A 20,887-nucleotide genomic window follows, 5' to 3' on the forward strand; every position below is an offset into this window, starting at 1 on the left:
GTGACCCTCTTTGGGGTTTTCTTGGCAGAGATATGGAATGTTTTGCCATTTCCTTCTCCAGCCCATTTTACAGATGAAGAAACTGAGTCAGACAGGGTGAAGTGACTTGCCTAAGGTCATACAGATAGTAAGTATCTGAGGGTGGATTTGAACTCAGGATATCCTGACTGCGGTGCTCCATCTAGTGTTCAGGTTACACAAGTAGTAAATGGGAGGTGCTACATTTGAACTCCTACTGTGGTGGGGCAGAAATTTGGGAGATGAGTCTTAAAGGGGAGCCTGAGGTACTGAGAAGGAAAATCATTTGTCGGAGTTCACTTAGCTAGGGACAGTCAGAGATGGGATTTGAATCTGGGTCTCCCATTCTTTTAAGTCTATGGCTCTCTCCATTATATCACACCGCCTCTCGGTAACATAGAAGCTCCACAGAGTCAGGGACTGCTTCCATTTGTGTTTGTATGCTCAGGGCCTAGGAGAGTGTGTGGCACACAGTAGGTGCTTAATGTATGCTGGTGCTTTGATTGTTGTCTTACATTTACATTGTATGGATCTTGTTTGTACAGTTATTCACATAGTTACATATTGTATCTAAATATAGATAGATAGTATGTATTGTATATATACATATATCGTATATATATAGTAACCATAATTACATATTGTACACATATATGTGTGTATATAATAACATATATAGTAATAATAATTACACATTATACATAGATGTGTATATAAGTAGTAACAACAATTATCTATTGTACACATATGTGCATATAAATAGTAACATATATAATAACAATATTTACACATTATGCATATATGTGTATATAAATAGTAAATATATATTGTAACAATAATTACATATTGTACACATATATGTGAACATATATCATATATAGTAACAATAATTATGCATTATGCAAAAATGTGTATATATAAATAGTAACATATATAGTAGCAATAATTACATATTACACATATATGTGTATATAAATAGTAACATATATAGTAACAATAATTACATATACACATATATATGTATATAGATAGTAACATATATATAGTAACAATAATTACATATATATGTATATAAATAATAACATATATATAGTAATAATGATTACATATCATACATATATGTGTATATAAATAATAACATATATATAGCAACAATAATTACATATTATATATATGTGTGTGTATATAAATAGTAACATATATAGTAGCAATAATTACATATTGTACATATTTTACACAGTTGTCTCTACTATTAGACTATGAACTCCTTGAGAGCAGGGATTGATCTCCTCTCCTCTCCTGGATAACCCCCTAACCTCCCCCTCCCTGACCCCTGGCCTTTAGCACAGTATCTGGCACATAGTAGGTCCTTAATATGTGCTGGTAGATTGATTGTCACCTTCCATTTATAATTGTATATATCCAGTTTGTGCAGTTATTTGCTTATTTATACATTACTTATATTAAACATATTGTACATAGTTAACTTCTATTAGGATATAAGCTCCTTGAGATAAGGGATTGATCTTCCTCCATCCCTCAATATTCTTTCCTGCTCCCTAGCTTCCTCTCCTCCCTCCTCTCCCCCCCCCCCCCCCCCCCCCCCCCCCAGCCTTTAGCACAGTGTCTGGCATGTAGAAGGTGCTTAATCAGTGTTTGATTGTACATATATAATTACATTTATGTATACTTGCATAAATACACACACTTTTTATATTTGTCTATTTCTTTAGATTTGTCAAAGCAGCTAGGTGGTGCAGTGGATAGAGCACCAGCCCTGAAGTCAGAAGGACCCAAGTTCAAATCTGGCCTCAGACACTTAACATTTCCTACCTGTGTGACTCTGGGCAAGTCACTTAACCCCAATTGCCTTAAAAACAAGACTTAGATTTGTCAAAGTCCTTCTGCAGGTATTATCTCAAAGGTATCTCTTCCTCTTTGGGCATGGGAAAGAGAGAACAATATAACATAAATACAGAACAAAGATTTATACTGCTGGATTTGACTTTAGGTTTTTGTTTATTAATATTTCAAAAATAATTAAAACTTTTTTCAATGAACAAAAATCAATATTCTCTCTTATCTTTCCCAAGTATTTAAAAATAATTAACTTTTTAATGAACAAAACCTAATGTTTTCTCTCATCTTCCCTAATATTTAAAAAATAATTAAAACTTTTTCTCAATGAACAAAAAACAATATTCTTTCTCATATTCCTTAAACTTTGCAAAAATAAAACAAAGGAAAAACAATCCATGTAGTAAACCTCAAAGATAAGCAAAGCGAATTCCCGCATTTGGCCTAACTCCCCCAAAACATGCGTTTCATTCTGCCCCTTGCTCCTCCCTTAAATCCATTGCTTCTCTATCAACAAATGGAAAGCCAGCTTCCTCATTGATCTTCTGGAATTGTCTCTGGTCATTGAATTGAACAGAGTTTTTAAGTCTTTGCAGTGTTGTTACTGTTACTGTATGTGATGTTTTTTTCCTGGTTCTGCTCAGTTCACTCTGCATCTGTTCATAGAAATTGTCCCAGAACTGATCATTCTTGGAGTACAATTCTATCATATTCATATATCATACCTTCTGCCATTCCCTGTTTGTTGAGAAACCCTCCTCTTCCAATTCTTTGCCACCACAAACGGAGCCGCTCTAAAGATTTTGTTTACATATGGGTCCTTTTCCTCCTCCTTTTGTCTTTTCTTTTGGATCTCTTTTGATCTCCATAATTCTAGAATGAATGGATTGATTCTAGCCCCCTCCTCCTTTTTACAGGGGAGACAGCTGAGCCAAATTGTCTGAAGTCGCATATCTAGTAAGTGACAAGAGTTGGAACAACAGTCCTGGTCTCCTGATTCTCGGGCCATTAATGCTCTTTGGACCACTTACCTTTCCCATGCTGTTATGTGACCTGCAAAAGAGGCTACTTGAGAGCATAGCCCTTTTTGACCCAATGAATAAGAACATTTGCAGAAGGTTGCAATATCTTTTTAAGACAAATGACTCATCCCACAAGTGACTAACATTCTGGTGTGAGAGCTTAGTGAGCCCTTTTCAGGGCTGTTCATCCACCTTGGGTGTCCACTTGACACCCAATTCTCGCCTGTGGCTCTAAGAAGCTGTAGCGTGTACAGCTGCCGCACCTTGGTAAATCATCCCAGCAGACAGGCTCAACCAGGTTGGGATAACTGACAGACCTCAAAGCTGTTGATTAGTTAGAGGGATGTCTACCGCAAGCATTAACAGACTTCCCCCAGCAGCATTTGTCACTTAAATCCAATTTATGTTCAAGCCAAGACATTCTATGATCTCATTTGTCCTTTTTGAAAACGAAGGATGAACAACAACAATATAAACTGATGCTTTTTTAATTCTGAACTTGGCTATTATTTAAGGGAACATTTTGTCTTCTTCCACATTGTGGAAGAGCTTTTACTCTTCTTGGAAGAGAGGCACTAAATGAATATGCGACATTATGGAACTAGTAGAATCCAGAACTTGGAGTTGGGAAGACCTGATTAGAATTCTGCCTTTGATGTCCACCGTGTGACCCTGATCAAGTCACTTAAACTCTTATTTTCTTCATCTGTAAAAGTGAGGCATTTGGACTAGACAAGGTTTCTTAATCTTGTGTCATGGACCCCTTTGACAGCCTGATAAATTATATGGACCACTCCTTAGAATAATATTTTTAAATGCATAAAATTAAATATTAGTCAATGAGCATTTATTAAGCACCTATTATATTCCAGATACTATGCTGAGAACTGGGGTTACAAAGAAAGACAAAAAACAATGGTCCTTTCTTATAATGAACTCACATTCTAATAGGGAAGACAAGATTCAAATATTTTATGTGTGTATTACATCTAACTTATCCTGTCTATATCCTACATGTCCATATGTATATTTATATATGCATATAAGCACACATGTCTATGAAATAGATTGGATGTAATTACAGAGGGAAGATATTAGCTGTGGGCAATTACAAAGGAAACAAATTATGTTAAAATATAATTATCACAATATTTTTAAAAACTTCATGTTTTTAAATTAAGAACTTTGGGACTAGATCGTGTCCAAAGTCCTTCTTACTTTGACAATTTAAGTTTATTGGTGTCATAGAAAGAATCCTGGACTTGAATTTGGAGAAACCTGAGATTTGAATTCTGTCTTTGACACTTAGCAGTTTTTGTGACATTGGCCAGCTTGTTTAACATCTCTGACCTTAGTTTTGCTTATCTGTGAAATGGGAGAAGTCTGGTATTTGTACTTTTCTCCAATGGTTAGGATGAGGGCTCTTTGAGATCTGAGCAGAGCCCATGCCATCAACATTGAGACTCCAGCTGGGTTTGGCTTCCTATAGTCATCGAGCAGAAGAGGTGTTTGAGGAGGTGGGAAATGACAGATTTACAAGGGTTTGTAAAATGGCCAATAGTTTCTGGGTTGGCCTGGGCTTTTATGAGTGTTATCTGACCCACCGAGGGAGGGTAAGAAATCCATTTTTTTTTTTTTTTTTTTTTTTTTGAGCAAGCAGACTTGCATGTCTGATAATTAGGGTGTGAGTCAGGAAGGAGCCAGGAGGTGTATGTTCCTAAGCCTTAGGGGGAGGGGTCAGTGCTTCCTATAAGTTACTTTCCTAGGGAGGTTCTTCCTGGGAGTCTAGATGGAATGTCCCTTCCTCATAAAACAAGTACCACTCCATGAGAATGTCAGGGTCTTCTTTGAAAACTGGTTTTGCAGCTGTCACAGGTGACAGCATGGGATAGATGGGAGGATTTGAGTCTTTGTTGGGTGACCTTGGACTCAGTGTTCCTGATAGGGCTTCTGTCTCAATATCCTTTTCTGAAAATGAAGATGATCTCTAAATTTCATCTGGCTTGTTTTGTTATTCCATGTTCTAACATTTCTTCTAGTTTTAAGATTTATCTTTTAAAAAAAATCCTTTTATTAGTGTCTTTTGTTCTGATGTTTCCTTCATTTAGAATTATCTTTGCTAGTCAGCTATCTATCCCTTGGAACAAAGAATTAAAAAAAAAATTAAAAAAAGAGTTCCTGGTCATTGTGATTACAATATCATAGAACAAAGAATTAATAAAAAAAAAGAGTTCCTGGTCATTGTTCTTTCCACTTACATTGTACTTATTATGTGTGCAATAGTTCGTGCAAGTCTTCTAATACGTCTCAGAATTCTTCAGATAGGAACATCTGACAGTTCAGTGGATAGATTGCTAGACCTGAAGTCTAGAAGACCTCAGTTCAAATTTGACCTCAAACATTAGCTGTTTAATCCTGGATAAGTCACTTAACTGCCTTAGTTTCCTCAGCTGAAAAATGTGAATAAGAATAGCACTTACCTCTCAGAATTGTTGTGAGGATCCAATAAGATAATAATCATATAGCACCCAGCATAGTACCTGACACAGATACTATGATATTCATTTCTTATAGTGATATTCTAGTATATTTACACCCTACAATTTGTTGAACCATTCTTTTGTTGATTGGTTTCAATTTTTCTTGGTGGTTCTTTGCTTTGTTATAAATAATTAAGTTTGCATGGGACCCATTTCTACCTTTGATCTTGTTGTACACATGTTGTACAGTAGAATCTTTGGGAAATTGACTTTTCAATCCCTCCCCCAGTTTTTTGCATAATTCCAAACTGTTTTCCAGAGTGAGGACCGGGACCAATTTATGGCTCCACCAATCATGCATTAGTGGTGTGCCTGACTTTGCACAGTTCCTCCAGCATTGATAATTTCTATCTCTTGGATGATATACTAAGGGTGAGATGAAATCTCAGAATAATTTGGATTTGCATTTCTCATAATATTAGTGGTTCAGGATAGTCTTCCATAGGATTGCTATTAGTTTTCAATGTTTTTGAGATATATTTGTTCATATTCTTTGACTACCTATCTATGGGAAAATCAGTAACTGGTGTATTATATATTTGGGTTAATTCTCTATTTATCCCAGCTATCAGACCATTATCAGAGATCCTTGATGTAAGGACGCCTTTTTCCAGTCTCCAAATCTTCTTATCTTAGTAGCATTGATTTTGTTTATGCATTTTTTTTCATTTTTTTGTCATCAAAATAATTTGTTTGATCTTTGGTGATTACCCTTGTCTCTTCATTAAGATCTCTTTCCTGAGCAATAATCTTTAATAAAAACCTGATCTTTTCTCTCTTTTTATTTATAGTATAAATAGTCATATTCAGGTCCCAAATACCTGGACCTTATTAGTCTTTTCTTTTTTTAAGACCTCTCCCAGCTCTGCTATCCCTGTCCTAACCTTTCAATTCTGTTTCCTGTCCTAAAGCCCCCTCCCAGTCCTAACATTCCCTGTTCTAAGGCTTTCTCTGCTCCGATATTCAATATTCTCAGGGCTTTTCCAGCACTAACGTTATAATGCTGGTTTTGCCTTTCTTTGTACCACCAGCCCTTACTGCTGGGCCTTGACCATAATCAGCATATAATAAATGCTTGTCGATTTGATTGATGGATTTTGTGATAGCGTGAGGTTTCTGGACATCCCGTCTCTGGATTCTAGAAAACGAATAACCAAATGACTCCAAAGATGATATCAAATTAAAGTCAGTGTTATACTTTTAAGAAAACTCATCTAAAGTGCATTTGTAGCAACAATTGATTTTTTTTCCTCCCCTTATGACAGATTTTAGATATGTGGGTAATTAGTGGTTAGTCATTCTGTTTCTTTTTAAATATAAGCATCATAAAAAGCGGGCCACTCCAACCAGGGCCTGGCGGACTTTGGAAGGGCTTAGCCTTCAGTCATTCGCCTCCTGATTTTCTCAGCTGCACTTCCTGCCTTTCCATTAGTGCTGGGATTCTCATTTAGAAGCCTGTGGCTGACGACCCCTTGTAAAGGTAATGGAAGAGAGGTCTCCAGATGGGTGGAGAGGTTTAGAGGAAGGTGTTTTTTAAAAAACTAGGAGAGAACCTGTGAGTTCATTGACAATGGTGTCCTTCTCAGTAAACAAACTCCCTTTCCCAAGATAGCTCAGTACATTCTTGGTAATGTAGAGTCTCAGAAAATTGCTAGATTAAATGAAGAGTTCAAGTGACTTGCCCAGGCTCACACAGCTTAGAGGTATCAGCAGCAGGACTTGATTTCAGGTCTTCAAGAATCCAGGATTCAATTTCTAACTGCTAGATCTTATTGCTTCTAATACGTGTTTTTAAATGAGGTGGGAAAGAGTAAAAGTTAAAACTTTTCAATAATAAGATAATCTGCAGATGGCTTTGCTTGGGTCTTGTTCTCTGTATTACTCCAGACATGGGAGAATCCTTAAATAGACTTTCATTCATTCATTGAGAATTGTAGAATCATAGGATTTTGGAGCTGGGAAAGATGTTAGAGCACAAAGACATCAGATCTTGGAGGGACTTTAGAACATAGAATGTCAGAAGCTGGAGGGATCATAGAACAGAGGGTTTGGGGGCTGAGTGAGGTCTTAGAGCAGAGGGTGTTGGGGCTGGGAAGAGCTTTAGAACAGGGCGTGTTGTGGGTGGGAGAGCCCTTAGAGCAGAGGGTATTGGGGCTTGGGAGAGCTTTAGAGCAAGGAGTTTGGGGGCTGGGAGGAGCCTTAGAACAAAGGGTGTCTGGACTGGGAGGAATCTTAAGAGAAGGGGATATCCAAACTGGGAGGGGCCTTAAAACAGGGGATGTGGGGGCTGGGAGGGATCTTAGAACACAGAATGTCAAAGCTGGGAGAGGGGCTTTCAATATTGAACACTAGAGTCAAGCTTTTCCTCAGATTTTGTGACTTGTAAAGCATAAAAGAAACAGCACCGAGCAGTTTTGACACCTGGGATGGACATAGAGCCCTCAAAACAACTTTTAAAAAGCAGAGCAGTTAGAGATTAGAGAGAGACTTCAGAATTTGGGACACAGGACCCCACTGAACACTGGGGAGTTGGAAAGAAAGGCTTGGCAGTTATGGGTAGACCCTGGACACCAGGGAAGGGTGGGGATCGTCTAGGATGTGGCTACAGTGGGATAGAAGGAGGCAGGGAGAGGACCTGAGAGAAGGCATTTGATATCCTGCTGTCTTTCAGTTTCCTCTTGGTCTTGTGAACCAATTTCTCCCTGTTGGAGGGGCACAAGTACTTCAGGGTCCCCTTAGTTCTAGCACTCTAGAGCAATGTTCCTACTGCCCTCCTGGGGCAATCCTCCTACTGAACTCCTGGGCCAGTGCTACTACTGCCCTCCTGGAGCAATGCTCCTACTGCTGTCAGAACTCTTTGTTATTAGAGGAAGAGGGGCCTTATATTGGTTGGGTCTCAGGTCATTGATTGGTCAGACTCTTTGTATCCCAAGAGGGTAGGAAGCAAATTAATTCCAACGTCCAATCTTGCCAGCTTGGCAAGAGGAAGCAAAGCCTTGTGCAAACATCATTTTTCTGGCCCTGGCCTTTTTCTCCCAGCTGGTCCTATCCGAGGGATTTACGGATTTGGGAGATGGAGCTTAGGGACTCAGGTCATTCTCTAAGAGGCATGAACCGGCGGCCTAAAGCCGTAACAGAAACAGGATGGGACTTGGCGGGCCGTTTTAGACAGATGGCGTGCTCACAATGCAAACCATTCAGGGCACACAGGAGTCTCTGGTGCTGTTTGCCCAGGTCAGAGCTGGGCTCACTGAAATTGAATGGGAGAGAACGTCATTCATTCTGAGCGATGGTCAGCAGCTGATCAAATTAAGAAATAATGGAACTGCCAAACTCGGCCATTTTTCAATAGATGAGCTTTTCCTTCCCTTTCCTTTTTTTGTAGGGGACTTCTGATATTTCCTTTAGTTGTCTATGGAGCTCACAGGGCATCTCTGGTCAGCAGAATTCCGAGTCCTGGAAGGATTATGTCCTGGTAATTGGGCATCTGGCTCTGTCCAGCTGTGATTCTTTTGCTGTTCATGATTTTTGGTCAGTTCCTCTTCTTTAGACCTCAGTTTCTTTTCCATCAGCCTAGCAGGTTGAAGTAGATGATTTTTAAGGCCCCTCTCAGCTCTGACATCCTCTATTCTGAGGCTCCTTCCAGTCTGACATTCCCTGTTCTTAGTGGAGTAGGTGGGATGGTCTGCAGGTGGTCTGGAAATGAGATGGAAACCCAGCTCTATTCTGACTTACTAGAGCTGAGACCTCACGATTGGGATGGATGGAGATGAGATGATAGGGACAAGATGTTGGAAGTGAAGTGATGGAAATGAGACCATAGAGGAGAGATGATGGAGGCGGGATGAGGTGCTTGAGTGGAGGTAGCGTGGCGATGAGATGGCAGATGGACTGTCATTTATGAGGAGCATTAAATAGGTCCGTGTTGCTGGCTCGCAGAGTTAATGAAGGAGGGCAGTGGGTAATAAATGAGCTGGAGGCAGATCATTTAAATGCTGGACAGGGAAGGACCATGTAGTTCATTCCAGAAGCAATTGAGAACCACTGAAGTTTTGTGAGGAGGTACTGCTGGGCTTTCCCAATATCACTGGGGCAGCCGCTTAAAGGCCGGACAGGAGAGGGGAGAACATAGGGATGTGAGGAACCCAGAGGAGTCATGGCTTTAGAAGCCATCTCATCCAATCCCCTTATTTTTCTTTTCTTTTTTTAATTATTTTATAGCTTTTCATTTACAAGATATATGCGTGGATAATTTTTCAGCATCGACAATCGCCAAACCTTCTGTTCCAATTTTTCCCCTCCTTCCCCCCATTCCCTCCTCCAGATGGCAGGTTGACCAATACATGTTAAATATGTTAAAGTATAAATTAAATACAATATATGTATACATGTCCATACAGTTATTTTGCTGTACAAAAAGAATCGGACGTTGAAATAGTGTGCACTTAGCCTGTGAAGGAAATCAGAAATGCAGGCGGACAAAAATAGAGGCATTGGGAATTCTATTAGTGGTTCATAGTCATCTCCCAGAGTTCTTTTGCTGGGTGTAGCTAGTTCAGTTCATTACTGCTTCATTGGAGCTGCTTTGGTTCATCTCATTGCTGAGGATGGCCACGTCCATCAGAATTGATCATCATATAGTATTGTTGTTGAAGTATATAATGATCTCCTGGTTCTGCTCATTACACTCAGCATCAGTTCTCATAAATCTCTCCAGGTCTCTCATATAAGTCTTTCTGAAATCCTCCTGCTGGTCATTTCTTACCGAACAATAATATTCCATAATATTCATATACCACAATTTATTCAGCCATTCTCCAACAAACCCCTTATTTTTCTAGGTGAAAGAGATAAGCCCCAAAAGTTTAAGTACCATGCCAAGATTACTCATGAAATAAATAGCATTTATTTAACTTTTTAAAGTTTTGCAGAGCATTTTACAAATATTGTTTCATCTTATCTTCACAATAATTTTGAGAAGTCTTGTTATATTATCACCATTTTCCAGATGAGCAAACTGAGTCAGACAAAAAGTTAAGTGAATTGTGCAGGGTTACATGGATAACTAGTAAGTATTTGTGGATGGACCTGAACTCAGGTCTTGCTGGTGTCAGGTTTGGGGCTCCATCCACTGTGCACCCAACTGCCTGTAATAAATGGCAGATCTAGAATTTGAACTCAGGAGCACTAATGCCAAATGCAGTATTTTCCCCCTTGTACCATAAGGCACTCTCATGAGTGATGGGGTTGTAGCGGTACCCTTATAAAACTAAGACCACCTTCCCTGTCTTAAAAATAGAAAATAAAATTAGATTGGCCCAATGTCTTGAAAGCAAAATCGGAAGTCATCGACTATCTGAGCAGGTAATGGCACATTGAAGACTCGTGAGGTGGACTGGCCAAGGGAGAAAACATATCCTCCGGGAGAACGGGAACAACTTTGGGCCAGGGAGCAGGTTATCAACTTTCTTTGTATCCCCAATGCTTTGCTCCATCCCGGGAACACTGAGCTCATCATTAGTAACTCACTATTAATATGTGCTTGTTGACTAACTGAATGAGCTGTGTGTGAGCAGGTGTGGTTCTGGACTAAAATTAGAGTAGCAGTGAATAATGGGGCTGTGAGTAGCACTGAGACACCCTCAGAAGCTATCTAGAGTGACTCCATTTTGCAGATGAGGAGGTGAAGGCCTCGGAAGTTCAATGATCTGCCCAGGATAATAAATAATAAATAAAAATAAAATAATTTTTAAGCCCTTTACAAATATCTCCTTCCAACCTCACAACAACCCTGTTAGGTAAATAATAGTATTTTTCTCACCTTACAGAAGAAAAAACTGGAGTTAAGTAATGATCTTCCTGACTCCAGATTAGCAGTCTATGAACATAATTGCCTGTATTAGGAAATACTTAGAAAATATAAATATAATAGGACATGATGTTACTTTGTGGTTTTCTAAGTCCACTTGTGCTTGCAGGGACCCGTGTTTATTTGAGTCTATCACGACACTTTGTATCTGTCCATAGAAGTCTTCCTGTGATTCTCTGAACTCATCATCGGTTTCCTTTCTCAGGGCCTCATGGTATTCTGGGGCAGCCATAGACTGGGATATGATCAGCCATTTGTTGCTTTCCTTCCTTTTTCTCCCTGAAGCAGCGCCCTTAGAGAGGAGGATTGAGTTACCAAGGTCAAGGGGGCCTTCCTTGAGTTTTGGCAATCTTAAGGTCAGGGCTCTTTGGCCAGAAAGACTTGTGGGCAAATTGTGGAGACCCCAAAGCCAGAGCGAATCGGTGATTGTGGTGGATGAAGACAGAGCCCTAAAGTATTTGATGGTCTGCCTGGCTGAGGGCCACGGAGAAGCTCCAGAATTTTGAATTTCGCTTCTTTGTCTACAGGTCTGCTATAGACAGACAGATGGCACTGCCCCTTCCCCCTCTCCCAACTGCAGCGGGAGTGAGGAGACGCCCCTGTTCACAATGAGAAGGGACAATCAGACCCTGCCGCTACTGGTAAGGAGAGCCTCCATCTGACCTTGGCGCAAAGGGCAGGGGACAGAAGGTGGCGGCTTCCATCACTGCTTCTGTCCCACCACGTCCTTTTCTTCTCCCTCCTTTGATGATAATACCAGAGCCAGCTGGTGCCCGAGCACTGGGCTTAGGGACCTGAGGTCATATATATCCTGGGACACTGAGTAACTAGCTGATCCTGGGCAAGTCACGTCATCTCTGTTTGCCTCAGTTTCTTCATCTGTAAAATGGGGATAATAATACCTCCCAGGGTTGTTAGGAAGCTCAAATGAGCTATTGGTCAAGCACTTAGCACAATGCCTGGCATATAGTAGGCATTATAGAAATGCTTATTCCCTTCTCCTCCCTACCAAGAAGGATAAGTAAAGCATTTAGTAAGCACTTATTATATATTATTCCTTACTATTAATCAGCATTTATTAAGTACTTATTATGTATTAGTCCTTAGTATTAATCAATCACATTTATTAGGCACTTATGTATTAGTTCTTAGTATTAATCAATCCATACTTATTAAATACTTGTTATGTATTCTTATCGATCAGCATTTATTAAGCACTTATGTATGTCCTTAGTATTAATCAATCAGCATTTATTAAGCACTTATTATATATTAATCCTAGTGTTAATCATTTATTAAGCACTTTATATGTTCCAGGCCCTGTGATCTGTAACAAAGACAAATGACATAGTTCCTTCCCTCAAGGAGCTTGCCATCTTTAGGGAGAGACAATATATACAATACATATGTGTTTGTAAAAAAGACAGAGTAATTTTTTGTGGGGGGAGAGCTAATGTCAGCTGGAAACTCAAACTTATTGATATCTTATTTTTCCATTTCCTTTATTTTCATATATAATCTTCTTTCACCTTGAGATCCAGTCCTGTAACAAAGGACAAGAAATAAAAGCAATTCAGCAAAATTAAGCAACATGTTAAGTGGGTCTATATGTGCTTCACATTCATAATCTCTTAAGAAGATTATTATTATGATTAATTATAATATTGTGGATATAACAGAGATCACAATGATGATGCAAATAGCAGCTGGTGAAAGAGTATTTTACCTTTTACTAAAGCTCTTTAAACTATCTCATACCAGCTTTATGAAATGAGATTAGGTTCTGTTATGATCCCATTTTGCAAACATGGAAGTTGAGACTCACAATGTTCCTTTCCAAACTGCTTTTTCTTAGGAATGCTTTGTAGCTCTTAATGCCCTTGGGTTCTCCTCCGGGATGTTGGCAGTGTAGGATTGAGGATGAGGGCAGTAACTGGCATTTCTACAAAGCTTTGGAATCTGCAGAGCATTTTACATAATTCTCTCATTTGAGCCTCATAACAATGCTGTATGGTGCAGGTACTAATGGTTTCCCCCATTTTACAGATGAGGAAACTGAGGCTAAGAGGTTCACTGATTTTCCATAGTCACACACCTAATCAGTGTCAGAGACAGGATTTATATTAAAATTAGCTGAGTATATTACGATACTTTTTTTTAGGAGAGGGAACGGTTTGAGGTAATGAAAGCTAAGTGCCTTGCCCAGACTTATACACCAAGGGTCAGTATCTGAGGCTGAATTTGAACTCAGGTCTTCTTGCCTTCAGAGTCAGTGTTTTGTCCACTGTACCACTTTGCTTCCCCAGATACTGCCTATTACTCTTCCTTTTTTCCAGATTTAACCCTCAGGTTAAGGGGATGTCCTTGTCCTTCAGGGACTAGAATCTACATCTTTTGGCCTTGATCCCAGAACACTTTCTGTTCTACTTTTGAATCCTTCCCTTTTTCTAGCTCAGGACACCTGACATCAAGATACAAAAAGATCATCCTGAAAATGAATAAGACAGATAGCTGCTGTCTGTCATGTAGCCCAAAGGCCATGGGAGAGGGAGAACCTGAAAGTCTTCCCCCTCTTTCTGTCCCCAAATACGCCTTGATGTGCTCTCTGACATGGAACACGTTCTGGGAGTGCTCCTTAATACACTCTTTGGCCATTTTCCTCTTCTTGACAAAGTCTGTTCCGTGTTGCTTTCCAGGAGGCCGTCACATGAGTCAGGGCCTGGCTGTTGCGATGGCGTGGGGCCTTCGGTACAAAAGCCTCAGAGGGAAGGGTCTTGCTTTCCTCTGGCCTGTTTAGGGGGCCTGGCAGACTCTCAGAACCACCTCACAGGCTCAGGCCGGAATCCCCAGTACTGTGCCCCCAAGAGACAGTTAGTCCCATGGGAAAACCTTGGAGGGGAGAGGACTCTATGTCCATTCTTCTTGGGCCACTTCTCCTTGTTGGGAGATTGACTTCCCTCAAGGCAATACTTGCCACTCTGTAACCTGCAGCTAACTTCCATTTTAGCTTAGATTCTAGAGTTTCCATCTTGGTCTCTGCCACATATTAAGTGCCAAATAAATGCTTCTTGATTGAACTGAATTGTCCCTCTTATACCAACAACAACAATAGTAATAATGAGCATTTATGTAGCACTTTACATGTGCTATCTCATGTGATTCCATACAATTGGCCTTAAGATGTTTGGAAACAATGGTCGTGGCTCTCCAAGATCTTTTCCTGTTTAAATATTCCTATTTCCTTCCACTGATCTTCCACTTACTACGCGGTCCCTCCACCATTCTGGCTGTTCTCTTCTCGGTGCTCTACAGCTTCCCTGTGTTCTTTCTGAACTGTGACATCAGAACACGGTAGTCCCGGTATAGTTTGCCCAGAGGATAGAGCATGATCATCACTGTCCCTTTGCTGCCAACTTCATTTAGATTATAGAAGATTCAGGAGGAACATGGCGACCGTGGTCAAGTATGGGCAGGAGGGCTTTGGGTTGTCTTGGTTGGCCCAGGGGGCAGAACAGGGAATAGTGGGTGCAGGCTGCACAGGAGGCACATTTAGGCTTGGAGTCAGGTTGGGGGGACTTAAAATTCCCTCAGGAACAGGCCTTTTCAGAAGGAGAATGGATTCCCTTCCTGGAAGCCTTCCTGCAGAGACAGGATGACACAGATTGTGTGTGTGTGTGTGTGTGTGTGTGTGTGTATGTATGTGTATGTGAATGTGTATAAGTATATATGTGAGAATAGGTCTGTGTGTGCACGATTGTGAGTGCACAAGGGTGTATATGGGAGTGTATATGTATCGTGTGTGTGAATGTGTATAAATGCATGATGTGTGTGAAAATGCTTCTGTGTGTGAATATGCATGTGTGAATTATGTATGTATAAGTGTGTCTATAGGTGTGTAAATGTGTATGAGAAAGTATGTATTCATGAGTGTATGAATATGTGTATGTGAGTATGTATGTATATGTGAGAGTGTGAGTCTGTACATAGGTAAAAGAATCTATGTAGATATTGAGTGTATGTCTATATGTGTGTGTGAGGGTGTGAATCTGTGTGTGTATGTATACACACATATATAAAACAGCGTTTGTGGGTATATGTATGAATGTGTGCATGTCTAAGTGTGAGTTATATATATATATATATATATATATATATATATATATATATATAAAACATGCATTTGTGTGAGTGTGTATGTCTATGTATGTGTGCATCTGTGTATATGTGTGTATGAATATGTGTATGTATCCACAATGCAATAATCCTAGTAAGAGGCCACTGGGTGCCAGGCACTGTGCTAAGGCTGTGTGTGGGGGGAAATGAGGGTGTGAGTACGTGCTGTGTGACGACATTATGGAAAGAGCTCTTTAGGGACGGTTTGGACAAGGTGGCTTTTGGGATAGCCTCCGGCTCGGAGGGCCTCGGCTTCTGTGCTCGTAGGCCTATTGTGAGCACCGGCTGAGACGGAGCATTTCATTGGGGAAGGGAGAGAAAGCTGCAGTGGCAGAGAGGCCAATTACAATTTCTTTCTTTTTGATTTAAAAAGTTATTGTTACCATTTCCCAGTATCTCCCTCCCTTACCTGTTGAGCCATATTTTGTAAGGAGGCAGAAGGAAAGGAGGCAAGAAGGAAGGAAGGAGGGAGAGGAAAGAGTAAGGAATGGAAGTAGGGAAGGAAAGAGGGAAGTTCAGTAAGATGGTTCAGACCATCTTTAGCTGATTCACATTAGCTGAGAATCACAGTATATGGAGTATTTTCCCCACACACACACACCTGGTGGTCCCCCACCTCTGTAAAGAGGGGAAGGAGGTGGTTTTTTCATCTCTTCTCTGGTCTAATTTGGTCATTCAAATTAGACAATAGTTTCCTTTTCTTGCTCATCTTGTTCACATTGTTGCAATCACTGTATACAGTGTTTTCTTGGTTCTGCTGCCTTTTTTTTTGGTATCATTTTATACAAGTCTCCCCATTCTTCCCTTTCCATTATTTCTTTCATCTCACTCATATTCATTATCCTCCTACCCCTCAATTTAACCTTTCCTCAGTAAGCTGCCGTTTCCGGCACCCTTACCTCGACCACAAAAGTGTTCCTGGGAATATTTTAGCTCAAATGGGGATGCTGGCTGTTATCAGCCTTATTATGAAACAAGGAGAAGCAGTTGTGTGTGTGTGTGTGTGTGTGTGTGTGTGTGTGTGTGTGTGTAGGTATATATGGTAGTTGGTACTCTAGACCACTGTTCTCCCATGGATTTCTACTCTTGTGCCTTGCCCCGTTCAAAAAGAAAAACATACAATTCCTAAATTAATATAATATAAATAAAATATATTTTAATTCCTATGGTTTTCAAGGTACTTTTGTCTACATCTTCAGGGCTTGCCACACAGTAGGTACCTAATTAGTACTTGCTGATTGAATGGAATTGAACCCATGAGTGCTAGTAATAGAGAATATGAGGAGGAGTAGTAATAAAGATAGGTAGAGTTTCTATACTTATCTGCTAGAAGGAGGAAACAAACATTTATTAAGCACCTACTATGTGCCCGGCACTGTGCTATAGGTAGGTGTGATTGTTGTCCACATTTTACAGTTGAGAAAACTGAGACTAACAGAGTTAGACCTGTTCAGGGTCATTCAGCTAGTAAGTATTAGATTGGAGTCGAACTCAGTCTTCAGGAAGAAAAGGAGGTAAGAGAAGAGTGATTGGAAGTCAGGTGACCACAAGCTTTAGAGCCCTCTACCACGCTTGCTGGATCCTGAGGGAGGATGCAAAGAGGGATGAGAAAGTGGCTACTCTCAAGGAAGATATAGTCCTCTGGGGAGAGTTGGGAGGGGAAGGAGCCCACGTACACACCTATGACCTCCTCTATGTCTAGACGGTTTCCCGGCTCACCTCTTACAATCTCTAGCTTCCATCAAGGTTCAACTCAATAAGTTGCTTTTATTAGGCACCTGCTGTGTGCCAGAGCCTTTAGGTACAAGAACAAAAACTAAAACGCTCCCAACTCTTAAGGAACTTACAGTCTAATGAAAAAGACAATGAGGAACTGAGTTCATTTTCATGGAGTACGTGTCCTTCTTTTTGCAGATAAAGAAATTCAGGGGCAGCAGATCAAGTGACTTACCCAAGGTCATACAGCTAATGTGTTTCCCAGGATAGGGTAGATATTAGTGAATAAATGCTTACAATTACAAGGTCATTAAATTCCAGGGGGTTTGGCAAGTAGGGAAGGCACTAGCATTGAGAGGGATCAGAAAAGGCTTCGTGTGAAACTAGTGTCTGGGCTGCATCTTACAGGAAGAGAGAGACTGTGAGACAAAGAGACAAAAAGGAAGGGCCTTTTGTGTATTCTTCCTCCAGGAAGCCTTCCTGATTCCCCCAGCTGCTAGGATGCCTGAAATTAGTTGGTATTGTTATTTATGTAAATAAATATCACACACACATATACATATATATTTTGTAGTGTATAGATACATATATTTGACCTATAAATATCTATGTAACTTATATAGTGCCATATATATTATGTACAAGTATTATTTATAATGTTATATATAATATATAACATAGAAGACAAATATACTATAAAATACACATTTATAGATAATAGATATATCTAATATATTTTGCAATATTTTTATTACATTAATTTATATTTATCACATATAATATATAATTATTTTAGATATACTTTAGTATATCTCATAAATATAATATAGTTATATGTACAATATATTATTCTATTTATACCCACAATATACAGTCATCCTTTTCACACTGTAACTTTTCCAATCATGGTTTTGGTATATCATGGATTAGTATAAGAAATTAAATAAGAATTTGGGGGAGTTTTATAGAAACTATAGAGGACATGAAAAGGCCAGTAGATTCCATAAAAAATTCAAAAGCTCAGAAATGCCTAAAATCTATGTGTCGTCTGGGATAAAATCAACGTTTTCAGGTATTATAAATATTCCATTCCATGAAGGAGAAAAAAAAATTCAGACTTCTCTGGTACGAGAGGAAGGCCCCCAAATTTTACCTGGATATTGCAGATTGTGGAATAGCCCACAAGGTGGGAAAGATAACTGCATTATTTTACAAAATGTTGACATATTATAATATACAGTATAATATAATATAATATAATATAAATTACAGTAGATTACATTGCAATATTACATTATATTATATAGTATATACAATATTACAATACTTTAAAATACAAGATAATATGTAATAAGATATTTTATATTACTGTTCTATATTATATGCTATATTATTGCATGTTACTATTATATTATATGATATACAAGATCAGTTACATACAATATGCTATAGATCCACTCAAACGCACAGCACCCACTGCACTGTTCCAAGCCCTGGGTTATTGACTAACCCCCCTCAATAAGGGTGGCAGTGCCGCTCAGTGGATAGAGTGCTGGGCCTGGAGTCAGGAAGACTCATCTTTGTGAGTTCAAATCCTCCGATACTTACTTGCTGTGTGACCCAGAGCAATTCACTTCACCAGTGTCTGCCTCGGTTGCCTCATCTGTTAAATGGGCTGGAGAGGGAAATGGCAAACACTCCAGTATCTTTGTCGAGAAAACCCCAAGTGGGGCCATGGCGAGTGAAACACGACTGAAAAATGACTGAACAATAACAAATATTTGTAAACCTTGAAGATGTCACAAAAATAAAAGCTACATGTGATTGTCCGTAGGAGGGGAAAGTGGACTTGCCCGGCCTGAGACAGTCAGTAAGCGTGTAAGGAAAGCTGTAAACCGGGTCTCCTGATTCCCAGCCCAGAGGTGGTGATGGAGGCAAGCATCAGGTGTTAGTGTGCTGTGAGTGCGAGTCCTGCCCCGCGCTAACTCTTTTTTCTCTTGTTTTCCCAGCGGTCGCTGCGTTGTTTCGGAATGTCTTAACACAGATGGCTCTGTGAGGGTGACCATGGCCACGAGGGTAGAGGTCAGCCCGCTCGCGTCCCTAACACCTGTTCCCAACTTAAAGGAGATTGCCAAGGAAGACAAACTGCAAACGACCTACTATCACCCTGTCGGCAAAGCCCCGGCCTCTCCTCCGGGGATGGTGCTGGCAGGGCCGAGGGCTCTCGGGACTCCGACCAGAGCCCTCCCCGTGCCCCGTCTCTCCCCCAAACCGTTTTCTAAAGAGAACCCTTTGGATACGTTTGCAAATGTGAAATCTCCCGTGGCGTCCGTCAAGCCTGGTGCTGGGACGACCAGGCCGTTGGCTTACAGCAAGCTGGAGGACTCGTCCGCCGTTAAGGCCGTGGATGAAAACATGCCTTCCTTGGTTGAACCAAAGATGGATGAGGGGGGAGGCCTGAGCTCCAACGTCATAAAGCCTTGTAATAAACCCCTTTCTCACACCACGCACAGCCAGAACACCATCATTCTCTTTGAGACGGTCGGCCCCGCCAAGGCCAAGGCAGATCCCGGCTCGGGAAGGTGGACGGGTGAGGAGCAGAAGGCAGCGAGTGTGAGCCAGCCGCAAGGACAGCCACCCAGCTCCAAGACCGAGACTGTGACCAAACCTGCGTTGCCTCCCCGGAAACCCGCGGGGACCCTCCAGCGGCAGGCGTCTTTGTCTTCCGACGAAAGGCCGGCCGTGTTGAGGTATTGGGAGAAGGGGGAAGAGAAGGAATCGCCGGCATCCCCCGGCATCAAGAAGGAAGGAGGGCCCCCATCCTCAGAAGTCCGGCTGAGGGCCAAGCGGAGGCCGGTCTCGGCCATCTTCACTGAGTCTCTCCAGCTCCCAAAGCCTGGCTCTTTAGAAACCCCCGGGGGGAAGGTGCCCCCTCCTCCCCCGGAGAAATCGTGGGTGCGGAAACCTCGGCCCCTGTCTGTGGATCTCACGGCCAGGTTTGAAAATAAGGATATTCTCCCCAAGAAGGCGGGCAGTCCCTTGGAGGTGGGCAAGGAGAAAGGGCTGGGTGTGGTTCCCAGTGACAGAGGAAATGGAGAGGAGAGGTCAGAACCTCTGGACAGGGCCACACCCTCGCAGCCTGCCTTGAGGGTGAAGGAACGGCCTTTGGAGGTCCCAGATCTGAAAAATAAAGCAAAGGAACAGGACCAGAAAATTATCTTTAGGTCGGTGGAGGCTTGTTCCCCTGAAACATCTACAGACCCGGCGGAGACCTCGGTCAGGAAAGGATGGAGCCCTCAGGATGAGAAGCCCAAACAGGAGAGGGACCCAGAGCACCAGGAGGCTGAAGGACCCGTGTCTTTGCTTAGATCGGAAAAAAGCCCAGGACTCGCAGAGGGAAAAAACCAAACGGCCAAGGGGCACGGGAGGGTGACTGAAAGGGACGGTGCCGGAGGGGAGGAGTGGGTCTCCAGGGGGAGCGTCAAGAAGCGCATCAGCCAGTTTGGCTCCGAAAACTTCTTGTCTCGGGCGAGCAGCGAGGCTCCCGCTCCAGCCTCTGAGAAGGACAAAGGCAGCGTGAAAGTCCAGGACCGAATCAAAGAGTGGATGGTGGAGAACCCCGAGATGCCCCCCGAGAGCAGGAGGAGGTCCTTCCAGTCGAGGCCTCTGTCTGCCGACTTGACCAAAGTGTA

At 41.3% G+C, this 20,887-nt stretch overlaps 1 protein-coding gene across 7 annotated transcripts in view; it reads left to right on the plus strand.

Annotated features, from left to right (window-relative positions):
* The window catches only part of KIAA1671 (KIAA1671 ortholog), a 203,873-nt gene that overhangs the window by 52,459 nt on the left and 130,527 nt on the right, over nucleotides 1-20,887 (plus strand). For 4 of the 7 annotated variants that reach the window (XM_031948806.1, XM_031948807.1, XM_031948808.1 and 1 more), the window contains exons 2-3: nucleotides 11,834-11,947; nucleotides 19,205-20,884. In XM_031948806.1, coding sequence (XP_031804666.1) covers nucleotides 19,260-20,884 — 1,625 coding nt within the window. In that variant the 5' untranslated portion in view covers nucleotides 11,834-11,947; nucleotides 19,205-19,259. The remainder of the gene's footprint in view (nucleotides 1-11,833; nucleotides 11,948-19,204; nucleotides 20,885-20,887) is intronic. The other 3 variants (XM_031948805.1, XM_031948802.1, XM_031948803.1) reach the window with 1 other exon arrangement.

Source organism: Sarcophilus harrisii, chromosome 1, assembly GCF_902635505.1.
Source record: "Sarcophilus harrisii chromosome 1, mSarHar1.11, whole genome shotgun sequence".
Classification (NCBI taxonomy): Eukaryota; Metazoa; Chordata; class Mammalia; order Dasyuromorphia; family Dasyuridae; genus Sarcophilus; species Sarcophilus harrisii.